Source organism: Planococcus citri, chromosome 2, assembly GCF_950023065.1.
Source record: "Planococcus citri chromosome 2, ihPlaCitr1.1, whole genome shotgun sequence".
In the NCBI taxonomy this organism is placed as follows: domain Eukaryota; kingdom Metazoa; phylum Arthropoda; class Insecta; order Hemiptera; family Pseudococcidae; genus Planococcus; species Planococcus citri.
This window is the reverse complement of record NC_088678.1, coordinates 39,732,438-39,747,288: the sequence shown is the minus strand read 5'-3', so window position 1 is coordinate 39,747,288 and position 14,851 is coordinate 39,732,438. Positions and strand designations below refer to the sequence as shown.

The window sequence follows — 14,851 nt, the reverse complement described above, 5'->3', positions numbered from 1 at the left end:
GTACTATCACTAGTAGTTCCATTCCAAAACTCACAAAGTCTAATATTTCGCTGCAATTTTTGCCAAGAAGTACGAGTAGGTACGATAAAATAATGCGAAAATTAATCATTAAAATAGAATGGGTCTTATTGAGAAACACAATACAAGTGGGTACTATTACTGGTACTTAACTATCAACAGTAGCCTTATCACGAAAGTTCTTGATTTGGTAATGAATAAGTAAAAACAAGTAAAATAAAATCTTAATTTATTAGTTATAAAAAAAAATTACAATAATTAAAAGTACTGTACCTATGTATTTATTTTACAACGCTGTATTAGTTATACTTATTTCAACTTTCAATCGATGTTTTTGATGGTGTTTCGATGTCCCTCGTGGTTATTAGAATACATCGTATAGCTAACATTAGAAATACGTCGACTTAATTTTCTAGCCCATGTACCTCTTCTTACTACCTCACCAATTTGAGCTGAATTATGAGCTTCTCTTAGTTCCGTGAGCAGTTTATCATAATCATCCATTTCTTCGCCTGAAGTTGAGCTCGGATTTTTCAAATAATTTTGATTTTCTAAGAGTAATTTCTCCAGCTGAATTTGTCGGGCGACTTGATACGGCATGTTGGGTATTACATTAGCGAGGATCCCAGTTACTGAGAATACAAAGTGCTATCACAAACAAGAAAATGATTATTAGTAGGTAGTTAGTTACAACTGTTTGATTAATTGATTTTGAAAAGGAAAAAAAATGCAATTGAATGACTGAATAGGTATACCTATTTTGTTTTTGAAAATATGAAAATACCTAACAAAATATACAACGAATTAACACCAGAGCTCTACCAACTTAGTCTCCCCCCCCCCCAACAAAAAAGAGTTGAGAACGTCTAAAAGTACCAAACCAAAGTTCTGAAAAAAAAAGAAGTAAAAATCACCAATAAAAAAATACTAAGCAATTGCATAGGTACTTATCAAATAAAAAAATAACGAAACAAAACATTCGAATTAAATACCTACATAGAGTCTGATAAAGTGATGATGACACTCGATCAAAAGTTCGGCAATTTTAGCAAAAAACTTGATTTTTTGAAAATTATCAACAAAAAAGTGAGATTATTTTTCAAAGTTTTGAAAAAAAGCGGGACTTTTAGCAGTTCTTGGAGGAAAGCAAAGGTTGGACAGTCTAATATTTTTAGGTTTTTTTTTCAATTAGGTCTACCTAACATTAGCAACTACTCGTACAATTTCAAAAACCAATTGAACTTACTTCGAATATCACAACAAATACCAGTCTAGCGCCGAATATAATCCAATACTGTAGCGATAATCCATATGCATCTTCGTGTTCTGGTCCATATCTATAACCCCTGTATTGGCAAATTTCAGGCTCATTATCTATTCCTTTACCCAATTTATCATCATCGGATGAAAAATGTGATGTATTAAACGCTGTAAATAAATGAAAATATGTTACCCTCGGTTCATTCTCATGTGCACTAGGTAAGTAGGCACGACTGTACATAATTTTATTACCTGACAGAGAAGAATCGATGTATCCCACAAGGTTATTGTTTTCTGAATAAAAATGCTGATAGATTTTGCGAGGAATGTAATCGCTAGTGTAAGCTATTACGAAAGCCTAAACAATTTTTTATTATTAGATTATAGGTAGGTAGCTAGGTAGTTATGTGTGCTATGTTTGCAGGTGATTTTGAGAAAAAAAATTGATGCTCACATTGAACACAACGGCACAGTATGTAATGACCCTTAGAATTGAATACCAAGCTCCAATATCTTCAACTCTTTCTGCTAATGGACGTCTTGCTTGAGCAACCATTTTGTAAGCATCCAGTCTTATCTCACATATATTATTTAATAAAGCAAATAGCGGAGCCAAAGGAAATGCGGCAACGAATAAAGTAACGAATCCATATTGAATGACTGTAATAAAAAATTATTTTTCTATCACAAAACTGATTGCTTACTCGGATATCAAGCCTTCCTTCAGTTTAGGATGGAGTGCAGAGATCTTACCCATTTCTAAATATTCATCAAATAAGGCAAGCTTTCCGGGATCTTGTAGATTGTAATTTTCTTCCCAATGGGTGTATTCTTGATTGGGATTCTTCTTAGCAGATCTGTGGATTCTTTTTCTCCACCAGTTTCGTATTGCCCTGAAATCAGTAATCAAAAGAGGTACCTAGGTATAATAATATATTGACATTGGTAGATAGGTAGGTAGGTAGGTAGGTATCCTTCCTCCGCAATGCGTATTAATATCAACTTACGGAAATCCTAGCTCCAGAAGATTACTAAACCATTGTTTTCCAATCATGATGATTGCCAATTGAATGCACAGTTCTGACAAACAACCCGCTGGATCGCATACGTCCCCTTTGAGCTTTAATAGTAGAGAATTACGCGAATCTGAATCTCCTGGATGTGTGAAAAACCGACCCTAAGCACAGCATAAAGAAAAAATTATCTCACTCTCAAAACAAATTGATTCTTTTGAATGAATTTACGTTTTACTTTGAAAAAAGCTATGTATATCAGAGAAGAATAATAATTCATGAATTCAAATAGGAAAATCTTGACGACGAAACTTCTTTCATAATCATTTGGAGTTTTTGGATTTTCTTCGTTTGTTAACCAAATAGCAACATGATGATAGATCTGAAATTTGTTCAGGTATGAATAATAATTATTATTTTTTATTTCAACGAGTAAAAAAAAATCCCTAAACATTGAAATAATTTACCCTGGTTAATATTACAATCATTATCAAATTGATGATTGCTGCCAAGATAGAAGTTAATAATTTAGCATGTCTTTTAATGAGTACAAAATCTCTATCACCAATCCAAGCAAATGTTGTCATCCTTACTATAATTGTAATAATAACAGCGCAAATGACGACGAATATCTGGAAAACGACCAGTAGGCAATATTCTAAGATTAATTGGCGTATTAGTAGGTTGAATGATGTGCTATCATAAAATATCTTCATTACATTACATCATTACCATAAATGTAACTACTGTTACGCTGATAGCAAATCTAACGAATTTTTTCCAAGTCTGTATGTAAGGTTCTTTGCGTCTGGTAACTGGATTTATTTTGAACGACTTTGAAGCTGCCAAATCATATTCTGGACGTGTTTCTTCATCTTCGATTCCAGTATTGAGATCCCATTGCCAAGTTATGATGGCCTGTTTACGTTTCCACATTTCTAAAAAGGAAGTGGCTGTAAATATAGATACTCGATTAGTAAAATATATGATGACTGATGAAACAATCGACGTAGATAGGTAAATAATTACCCCAAAATGACATAAAAACGGAGAAAAATACCGTTGAATTGTTATCAAACAAGTAGGTCATATTTGAAAATAAACAAGAGTCTCCCAATTTCTGATATTTACAGGTACGATCGCACAATGGACATAGAGTTATATTTCCACCGATATTCGGATCACATATTTCTTTGCTGAAAAAATCGATGTATGTATTTTAGATGCAGATAGGTAACCTATACAGTTTCTATAATTCTTCATGTGAAAAAGAGGGATGAAGTTGAATTAATCACGCGATTTGCGTTGATAGAAGAAATTCAATAGGTAGGCTTAAAATAATCGATATTAAATTTACATTTAAAGTATTCACACATTGACACGAAAAGTAGCTGTATCATAATACTTATTATAGAGTTAATAAATCGTGAAAAGTTTTTCTGATACGCTACACAACATGCAACATCATCACGATATCTCCAATACAAATAAGTAAGTTATAAGTCAACTAATTTTGAAAATTCTTTATCGTGGTCTCGGTTAGAAGTGAGAATAATCACTTTATTAATTTTTACCTCTTCAATATTTGATTTGTATCATTACCTTGGCGTATTTTCCGCAGAATTCATAGTAACCAGACCGTAAATGAAACAACATAAACCTACGATGGAAGGCAAAATCAGCATATTTGTGTAGAATCCCAACCAAGCAAAATACAATGCAATTTTATCTCCGAAATATTTTCGTATTAACCATAAAGGCTGATGTTGGAACCATTTTCCCGGTCGAGCCCATTCTAAGTACAAAACCTGCAAAAGTGATAAAAAAAATTGCTGAAATATCAAACTACCTACATAGGCATTGAGATATTTTTTCAACTAGAATCATACCCGACGATCGTACACGTAATCAATATCTGCAGCTTTATCGTATCTCCCTTCATGAAGAGGGAAAGCAGAAATATAGCTTTTATTGTTCAACAGCTTTCGAATACCTACCTAAAAGTAATAATTTTTGCATTATAGGACTGAACTTCTAAGCTTATGTTTCAAAGAATCTACGAATATTCTAAACATTATACGAGTAGGTATCTGTTGAAAAACTTACGTCATTTTCATCTCCATATCGAGCTCGCATCAGAATATGCCAAGCTATCTGAGTTCGTTGAGCTGATGTGAAATATTTTTCTCTATCTTTAACCAGAAGTCTAGTAAAGCGAAATTAAACATTGTTACGTGCCTATCTATGTAAAAAAAAAAGTGATCTGAGTGATGAAAATATGTACATCCCATACTTACTTGTCTCCGCTATCTTTAGTTAAAACAGCAGCTTCGGTCGGATCTTCATTAATCAAACTACTATCCAATAAGAACCACCTAGAGATTGGAGCACAGAAACTACTTTCGGCTTCAAAAGGAGCCTCCGCTTCTTCATTACCATCCTCCTCCTAGGAACACATTTGCATTAGAATTTTTTGAAATTAATTTCAAGGCATTCTTTAAAAATAAACTAAGCCATTCTGTGAATTTTATGGTTTTTTTTTGTGTTCAATGACTGCAAGTTGAGAAATTTTCAATCTCACTTCGCCTAAATTGTTGTGCAAATGTGAGGTGTTTTTTTTTTTTTTCATTGTTGGTGCATTACAAATAAAATACGTACCTACCGTATAAGTCACTCAAAATTACGAGTATACATATCCATTTTTACCATTTCAAAGACGCGTTTACGAAACAAATTGATCACCAAAACAAACAGAGTACTTAATTAAATAGACAATAAATAGCATAATTACTTGAAAATGATTCGATAAAATTTCCAAACGGTCATGTCAGTATTCGAGCTCATTATGCTACGCAAAACCAAGTCGTAGAAAAACTACCTATTTACAAGCATATCTTCAAACTTGAAGGTGTCGAAATGCAATTTTTGGTGCAGCTGTGTAGTATGTTGCACACTTTTTCGCCGTCGAAGGCAGTTTTTGTGGTGATATTAGTACTATTGCGTGTCGTATATGTTGCATAAGGAATTTATCAGGAATTTTCTTACTTACCCACGATTCCGCTGAGATTGATATCAGTGCCTAGAGGTTGCGTGAAATCAAACAAAGGACAAGTTAATTTTTTTCGTTAATGAACCTCAAAAATACATCTCAGAAGATCGACCTTAGACATGCATATTCAATGTTTTCCCCCTTAAAACCTTGACTCTCGTAAAATATCCGCTATTTACTTTCATTTTACTCAGTTTTTAACTTTTTATCTAAATGCTTGATCTTTGTTCGGAATTTAAAAATTTGAAAATAATTTCATCTCACAAATTAATATTTTGTTGAAAAATCATAAAAATTAAATTTTTCAATAAGTAATGAAAAAAATTGTGGTACCTATACTTACACATTATTAATTTTTTTAAAAAAATGTTTCACTTTTTTATTTAATTCAGAATCCATATTTTGGAGGTTTTTTGAAAAATAGGTGAGGTGCCATGCCAATTTTTTAATTGACTGGAATTATTTATTTAATTACATACAACCTTATCAAACATTGTCTCATTCATCTTAGAGGAATCTCTATCAATTTATAGATAATGAAAAATTTGAAACTAAGCATAGGTAGCTTACTTTTACTGGCCTTTTCATGTGCAGGGCAGTGCTATATTTCATAAGAACATCGTATGGAGTGTGGATTTTGATAAAAACAGTTTTTTGATCATACGAATTCTGCAAAAGAAAGAAGAACATATTTATTTCTTGCGACGATTTCGCGTCAATTTTATTCAAATTTACCTCTCTATCTTCTATTTCCAATTCCAACCCTTCTCGTATTAAACTTTCTTGGAAACTTTTTCTGTTCTCCATTCTCTCGTTTTCTTGCTCGTTGAGAACGCCTTTATTGATATTTTCATCTTCGTATACCATAACCAAGTCTATTCTTCTGAACCCATCGTTAAAAAACAACGTGTTTTTTTTATCCTGAAATAAATAAAAATCGATCAAGTGCGGGTGAAGTAGGATGAAAATTTCATTTCAATATTCCTCTCGATTTATGAACTGTGACCTTGATCAAATAAATTCGTGTTTATATTTAAACGTCGGGGTAAGATAACATTAATAAAATATATTCGACGTAACCTTCTCGAATGAAATATTCAAAAATGCGTGTACTCGAATAATTTAAAATATCAATACGAGTTGGAGTAGTTGAAGGATTGCAAGGTGGCGTGCTATCTATCAGGGTGTTTATTTACGCGACGCTAATAATCGTTGTTCAGAGAGAGAAATCAATAATACTCAAAAAGTCGAAATTACCTTCGAAGCCATCGGGCTCAATCCTCCAGTCAATTCTTCAAACGATGGCGGAGTTTTTGGTCTGGATTTCGCGCTACTCTTACGACTATCAGAGCCGCCGTTGGAATGGATATTTGCATTTGGATGGAGAAAATTCTTATCGTTATGATTAATATCTACAGGTTCGTTATTTTCAACGGAGGATGTTTCCGTAAAAGTTGCAGTTTCATCGATTGATGCCCTGCTGATTCGAATTATGGGCGCTAAAAATGATGGGTTATCCGGTTCAACCAGCGGAAATGTTTGTCTTTCTTCGATTGAAACTGAAATTCATTGAAATATGTATTTATCATAATACCTATGATTAAACGATTCACCTAAGTGATATTATAGCTACCAATGTACTTTAGGGTGGGATTTTCACCAATGTCAGAGTAGACCTTCATTTTGGGTTGAAAAGACATTCAAAAAAATTTTACCTCCGGAAGTAGTCCACGTCGACTTAGGCAATTGCCATCAACATCCAAGGCCACTTTTAGGGTGAAAATTCGTGTTTTAAAAATATATACAATTTATATTCTTCTCAAATAAGCAATTTTCAATTGCAAATATTTCAAACCACTCAGCAGAACCTTGAAAGTAGTCTTGGATTTCGATAGCAATTGCATCGGTTGACGCGGATTTTGAAATAGGTACTAGATATGTTCCACAGAACTAGGCTATTTGAAAATTCCCTCTCTTTGAGGATTCATATCTTCCCTCCGGAGATGCTCCTCGGAGCTGAACGTTTTTCTGAGAGTCTTTCAACTCAAAATGAAAGTCTGCACTGAAATTGGTCAAAATCCTCTTACCTATAAATATTTATTTTTTCATCAGAGTAGAAGGAATGGAATGGAAGGCAAGGCAAAGGAAGATAAACTAAATAAATAAAAGAAGCGAAGGGAAAAAGGGAAGACAGATTTTTTATGCCAGGTGTTTTGCAAGAACGGTTGATTAATCCACTTGGTGATTGCCATGTCAAACTCAGAAGTTGAAGGGTCGAAATTGTGGAATACCTACATAAGAAAAATGCTGATTCTTCATCTTCAGAATTGCATTATTTTTGAGTATTGCAAATAGGGAAATACTTGTATGGTGTCATTCCATGCCAAATCGGCGGATTTTTGCGCGAGGGGTCTTCGACTTTTTTTTTCAAAATCAGATCATGTCTTAGAGATCATCAACGATGGCAAATGACGCAAACTGGACATTTTTTCGATTTTTTTTGGCGGAGCTGTGGGGCTTCAAAGTTTTTCAAAATAGCCGAAAATGGAAAATGTCAGTTGCAAATAGCTGCGGTTGTACGTGGTATAGAATTTTGAACTATTTTTTCAAATTGTAGTACTTTGAGAGGGTAATCGAGGAATGATGTCAAAATCACTGTTGCCTTTTTCAAAAACCTAAAAAAGTTGATTTAAAAACTTAGAATACAAATATAACTATGATCTCGACGAGTAAAAATTTTGAAAAAAATTCTCAGTTTTAGTCCTTTTTATGTAGAAAAACATATCAGAAAATCGGACTGGCATTTTTCCTCATTTTCGAGAAAAAAAATTACAAGTTTTACACATTATTGCAAAAATACCATCAGAAACCTAAAAAAAACGAAAATTTTTGCGTTTTGGAGATATTTTACCAATATGTAGGCACTAGGCAAAAATGTGAAAAAAATCCCCCTCCCCCAATTTGTCAACAAATTGACGAAAAATACAATTTTCATGCTATAATTTTAAGAGTGAGACATGTTGAAAAAATTTCGCCGCCGTTTTAAACAAAAGCAGGAACCTAAAAAATGAATATATTTGTGCATTTTTGAAATACTTCATCAATATGTAGACGGACATGTGAAAAAATCTCCCCCCCCCCCCATTGAAATTTTCGAAGTGCTCTATCGTCCTTAAATTTATACGTGGGCATAGGCAAAGTACGTAATTGGCAGCCTTTATAACCCTTTTGGTAGAGTAAGTGCACATTTAAAGTTCTATAAAATTATCAATCAATTTTAGTCTCCTCAATTATCACGGGTAAGGTTAATAAATTTTACTAAAATTTAAAATGACCTGTTTTGGACTTTATTCTATTTGCAATATATTCGAGGTGTCATGCAAACTAGAAGAATTAACAAATCTTCACCCCTTCAACTTGTAGAGTCGGCAAACTAGTTTACACTGACATGGTTTGGGTTGCAATTTCATTCAGTAGGTAAGTATTCCGTTCACAGAACACCCAGTACTTTATGAAAGCAACTGAAGTTAAATCTAAATTTTCTGTCATCAATATTTATTTGTTTAAATCTCACCTCGTTCATCGAGTATAAAATGAACACTTCTTTGATGTGGAAATAATTCGTTTGTAATTGCTGTCGATTCAGCACTACTAATTTCTTCGTATTCATCTTCACTACCTGGGTAAGTTTTATCTTTATTGCAATCTGAAATCATGTAAATCACCTGTTAGCATCAGGGCAAAGTAGCCAGGTAATTACCTGTTTTTAAGTGCTCTAATGGTTTGAAAATTCAGCTTTTATCAATGAACCGATATGTCAACGAATCCTTTCTATTTTAATACGAAGTATCTAGGTGATGGTATTTTAGTACCTATTGTAAAAAACCCTGGGTCACGCGATTCCATGTAGTATGTTTTACCTATTATTAATATTAAATTCTAATGATACGATTGAAAAAAAAAAAAAAAAGATTAGCCCATCTTTGTTTACTGTTCGACAGAAACAAAAAAAAATAGCATTATAATAAATGGTTTAGGAACTCCGATAGAAGTGATAGATGAAATACATTTATTCATCAAGGTAGGTACATATGTGTAGCCAACTCTTTTGAGGGAGGAAACAGTAAATTACTTTTACTGCGAGGTAAAATAGTTCATTGTAATTAGGTACCTCGTCATCGTGATGTAATTAGCAAAATATAAACACGTTTAGCTTTTTACGAGAAGCTATAAGAATATCTCCGAGGTTACATTGAGGATACGTTGAGTTTATCTGTAAAAATCAGAAGCTCATCGCAATAATTGCTTCGACTAATTAAAGCAATCATTACACGTTGGTATGTACTATTAGTAAGTAAGTACCTATGTACTTACTTAGTTTGAAAAGAAGGTGGAATATTTACAATACGACGCAATGAACTCGGTATAACGACGTTTTGATTATTGGATATTGAAATTTGAAATTTCGATTTGTTTGGTTGTCGTTGACAGCGCGGCGTTAGCTGGCACTTGTAATATTTAATGAGAGCAAGTGTAAAAGCAATTTGTACCCCTTTGAACTACACACAAATAACCAACGTGTTCGATATTCACGTCGTCCAATTATGTAAAATGATTTTTCTCTCTTTGTTTATATTCCTTACGTGCTTCATTTATGCAACTTGTCGGTTGAAATGAGTTTTTGAGCTCAAGTTGGAGCTCGTAAAACTTACTGTGTATTTTCAACTCGTAGATGAGACATCAATTTATAGGTAATGCGGAAATTTACTACTATGGACGATGGTGGTTCTTTTCTGTTTGTATTTTATTTGTTGAGGACCTAATTGAAGAATGAGAATCTTTTTCTTCGAAAACCTCTTTTAAAGTGGGTTAAAATTTAAAACATTTTGACCTTTTACTACATATATTATCACCTGTCATTCGATCAACGGTTTGGCTTGAAATCTTTGACTTTATATTATCGTTAGGTATATGTCATAGGTATCATTTTATTATTCCGATTGAAATAATTTATTAGGTAGGTACCTACTATAATTTGTGCTCTTTGCTTCGTTTTATAATTCATTGATTATTGAAAAGTTAATTATTAATTTTGAAAACGCTAGCTAGCGTGGTGTTCAAATAATTTTGTGGCTGACAAATTTAGGTTGAATATTTTAAATTTTGTTATTTCTCTATTAGAAATTCGAAAATGTTTTAAAGTGTAGCCTCATTTCATGAAAAAATGATGTTGAATTTAATTCTTTTTCTTTTTAGAATGGTGCTACAAATTGGTCTGTGAATTACAAATATGTCGAATTGAATTTTTAATATCTTGACTTGACCACAGAACAAGGGAATGAAAAGTCAAACTTCTTATAAATGTTTATGAATATAACATGTCCGGTGAGAGAATATTGAATTTGCATGAACGAAAACGACTATCAAAAAAAGAAAGTCTCCTTTGTTCATGCAAGTTTTTATTTGAATTTGTAGGAGTAGGTGAGTGCTCATTGAAAAAAAAAACATTTCCAATCAAGTTTTTTCAGCCAATACTTAGTTAACCTATACTTAAGTATTTGATGATGATGGAACTACACAAAATCAAGTATTGTACCTATTTATATCGTGATGATGTTTCACATAGTCTAAAATTGAAGGGTCCATGTGTCATATGACATTCAAAGTGAATAAATGTCTAAACGTTGGCCAAGGTTGCATGTTACGAGTATGTAAATATCTCTTCAAATTCGGTAGGTAGGGTATTTGAACCATAGATAAATAATTTCAACGAAATTTTTTCAACCTTTGAAGTTCTATTCGACGAAGACAAGGGTGAATCCCCCCTCCTCAAAAAGAAGCTTAACAATTTATAATCACTCCACTGTACCTACATGATCGCCACTTTTAATTTTTTGTTTTTGTTTGTTTGCGAAGCATTTGGTACCTCTACCTAAATCCAAATATTTCTTTGGTGCCGACCGGTAAAATTTGACCCATTGAATGTCTCAATGTCCAAATCTAATCTGATCAGATCTAATCACTTTCTCCTTTGATTTTAAAAAAGTTTCAGATGAAGTGTTTTCAAGAATAATTTACAAAATTGAATAAAATCAAATTTTCTATCAAAAAATTTCAGATTTTTCAATCTGTTCATCGAATTGAATCTATAGGCCTACAAATAATCAAACCGGATTGTAAGCAGATTAATTTGAATACTATTAAACCAGTACAATTTGTTGCTATATTCATGATGAAGCCATCAAAGTTCCTAAAACATTTTTATGCACTTCATTTTCTTCATTATGTAGAGATTTTAAGTTATCATGCTTCCATTTTCTCTCAAGGCATTACTTTTAAAGCAAATGAATCGGTAGGTACACTTTCACATATTTCAAGATTTTTACGAGAATTTTTCGATTTTTGGATTTTTATTTTAAAAAAATTCCACCCTTGTTTTGACTTCAATGCGTGTTGAGTTTCAAGCTCAATTTTATTCAGAACTTACTTATTCAAGCTCTGCAATAATTGGTGTAAAATGAACTTAGATAAACGTGATGAAAATTTTAAATCTTAAAGTGGATATAAGTTCGACACTTTTCAACTTGACAAACGCTCAGATTTTTTAAACTCGAAAAGAAACTACGAGTGTATAAAACGGACGTCATACTCGTAGGTACGTACCTAGGCATTTTTAGATATACTTTTTTGCGCTCAATTTTTTAAATTCAATTTCTTTTTTTCGGCAGATCAGTAAAAATGTATTTATTTATTTATTTTTTAAATTTTAAAGTTCTAAAAATCATGGAGCCATTATTTAAAAAAAATTTAAGCATTCTTTCATCTGTTGATAAAAAGAAAATGCCATTAAAATAGGGGAGGACGCGGGGAATATTTGCCAAAAATAATTGAATTGCATAAGAACCAGTTGAAGCAGAATTTTAAAGAATTATTGCTCCATATTTTTCTTAGAATCTTTAGCATAAACACTAGAAAAGTGAAGGTTTTCAAACATTTTGTACATCTTCTTAAAAAATGGGATACTTAGAAGTAAAAATGAACCGAAAAATGTTTTTCATTGATGATGGGGGGGGGGAATAGGAGGAGGACGAGGTGAAAATATTCGTGTCGATCGATCGTCAAGCTAATTTTATTTTTGTTGGATTTTTTTTCTCAAAATACTTCCTCCAAAATTTGAGAAAGTTGAAAAAATAAGAATTCAAAATTTTTCTTTGTTATTTCTAGAATTTGAAAAACCAACTAATCAAAAAAATATAAAAGCGTGAATCAATGTAAAAAGATCTTTGAATAAAGTCTATTCTCATCTTATAGATATTTTTCCAAAATATAATATGTTTATTGTACGAGTATACTAGGTAGGTACTTCCTCAAATATTTCATCTTGAAGTTGTTTTGTTGTTGTTTTTTTCAGGTGAGAGGAGTTATAAATATCTTGTTTAGATCATTTTAATATAATTTTTTGCTCGACTCTATTTAAATTTCTGGAAATTTTCAATCCTCAATGACCTGTTGGTACCTATAATTTAGCAGAAAAATCGATCTTGAAAGAAGGTTCGTTTGATTTTCAAAATTAGTAGGTACTTAATTTTGACGAATTCTCGCAGAGAATTTAATTTAATCAGTCAAAGGAAAGCTCAACATGCACTAATCAGATTTCTTAGAACTTACTGAACTTCGTATTTCGCCTGATAATACCGCAAACCAAAATATGCACAAAAATGTACAGTGGATTGCAGATCCTGAAATTTTGAAGGGGCAGGACAGAGCTATGGTGTTTGTTGATTTTTTGTTGCGCTCTCCACATATGTACTTATCTTTTTTGTAGAACATTCAAAATCATACATATATAAATTATATCGCGCAATCGTGATTTATCTAGTTTTAAAATTCAATGCGTTGAAGCATTTTGAAAATTTCAATCAGATACAGTTCCTTCGAATAAGCTATAAAGTTTGACTAAAGTTGAGATACGCTTTTTGAATGCTTATTTCACAGTTCTAAAAACATGGTGAAATTATATCCTCGCAAAATGAACGCTCGAGTTCCTTCAATTTTTGGGGTCAGCAAATCAACTTACACTTACGTTATTTGGGCGGCTGTATTATTTGGCGAATTATTCGACACTTGTTAATGAACACCCGGTACAATCGGGTGTCATATGCTGGTACAATTACTTTCCCCCATAAATTTTTGAAAACTCTTCAAATTTATTTCAATGAAATGTTCAAAATGAATTTACCTACTATAGAAAATAGAAATTGACAAAATTCTTTAGTCTCATTTAATAATTAGACGACTCGATAAACACGGAGTTACTGATCACAACCGGCCGAAATTTTGTTTTCGACTCATATCATTGATCTAGATTTAGAGATCCTTGAATGATATAGGTACGCGAATAAACCGTCTATTTGATTTTTTTTCTCGGGTCGAACTTGAAATTTCATAGTAACGTATCATTTATTCAAAAATACTATATCATTACGCAATCCTCCCAGAAAATATTCAAGATACCTACTTTCATTTATGCGTGAATACGATGATACAATATTCCATATGTAAATAATTTTTTAAAAATACACACAAGCCTCACCCTACTATATACCTGGACTAAAAAATAAATTTAAAAATTAAACAATAAACCCAAATATTTATATTCGTACAGGTTTTTTTTTATCACGATTTACCATCTAGGTCAGGTTTAATGATTGTATGAAACAAGTCGAGCTCAAGAGTCAAGAATCTGTTGCCGTATATGTTGCTTAATTTAGCATAAAATTCGCGCATTTCATCTACCTTGAGGCATTCGTCGCATATTGAAAATTACATACCTGCATAGGCTACACAACGTATATATGTAGTAGGTAAGTCTACGTACCTCTGCTCATATGCAAATCGGTTATTGAACATTAAAACCATTCACTGCATTATTTCGGCATTCAACAACTTATACAAAAACAATCCACCACAGAAAAAAAAACTTTCAAAAATTACATGTCAAAATACTAGAATACAGTCGTTACATATATGAATGATTGTCAATTGTCATTCGTAAAATTGTTTTAAAAAAACCACTACGTCAATGAGCGATTGCGTCGCTATAGTACTAGATACACTACACATACTACACCCTATCGAACAATAACTAAACACGCTAACTAAAAGTAGCTTTGAGATAATCAATTACTTCTTTACGATACATTAAATTATTAATCGCACTTTAACAATACACTTTGATACACCTGTATTGGTAATGACTGTTTGAAGAAAGGTACACGCAAACAGGTAGCTCGTAGATCAAACTTCACCCCTGCGCATTTCTCGCTCTATCGACCATCTTTACACGTAGGGTAGGTACGGGGTCGGAGGTACGCAGTACGCTACACATCGCAACGTGCAATATTTTCTATATAATTCATTATCAATGGATTTCTTTTCTTTCTTTTTTTCTTCAATTTTTTAAACAAAATTTTGTCCCGATTTTTTTTTTTTGATAGTCAGGCCTGAAAAG

The 14,851-nt window shown here is 32.4% G+C and overlaps 1 protein-coding gene across 1 annotated transcript; it reads right to left on the bottom strand.

Moving 5' to 3' along the window:
• Positions 1–230: 230 nt before the first annotated feature.
• LOC135835752 (anoctamin-5) lies at positions 231–14,613 on the bottom strand. The gene is made up of 20 exons (XM_065350165.1): positions 14,219–14,613; positions 8,915–9,046; positions 6,598–6,899; positions 6,076–6,261; positions 5,911–6,009; positions 5,341–5,370; positions 4,589–4,737; positions 4,398–4,497; positions 4,181–4,288; positions 3,894–4,099; positions 3,321–3,487; positions 3,024–3,244; positions 2,759–2,923; positions 2,530–2,673; positions 2,286–2,455; positions 2,032–2,171; positions 1,733–1,938; positions 1,531–1,636; positions 1,265–1,446; positions 231–666 (listed from the first exon to the last, which is right to left on the bottom strand). Exons 1-20 carry the CDS (start codon positions 14,226–14,228, stop codon positions 340–342), a joined length of 3,150 nt encoding a protein of 1,049 aa, XP_065206237.1. The 5' UTR covers positions 14,229–14,613; the 3' UTR covers positions 231–339.
• Between the last annotated feature and the right edge of the window lie 238 nt (positions 14,614–14,851).

What these genes read in the sequence shown, in the direction of transcription:
- LOC135835752 (XM_065350165.1), bottom strand. An exon ending in CAATCTCAGCGGAATCGTGG is followed by an intron (nt 4,738 to 5,340) that starts GTAAGTAAGAAA and finishes ATGTGTTCCTAG; the next exon opens with GAGGAGGATGGTAATGAAGA. An exon ending in TATTTGTTGTGATATTCGAA is followed by an intron (nt 667 to 1,264) that starts GTAAGTTCAATT and finishes TGTTTGTGATAG; the next exon opens with CACTTTGTATTCTCAGTAAC.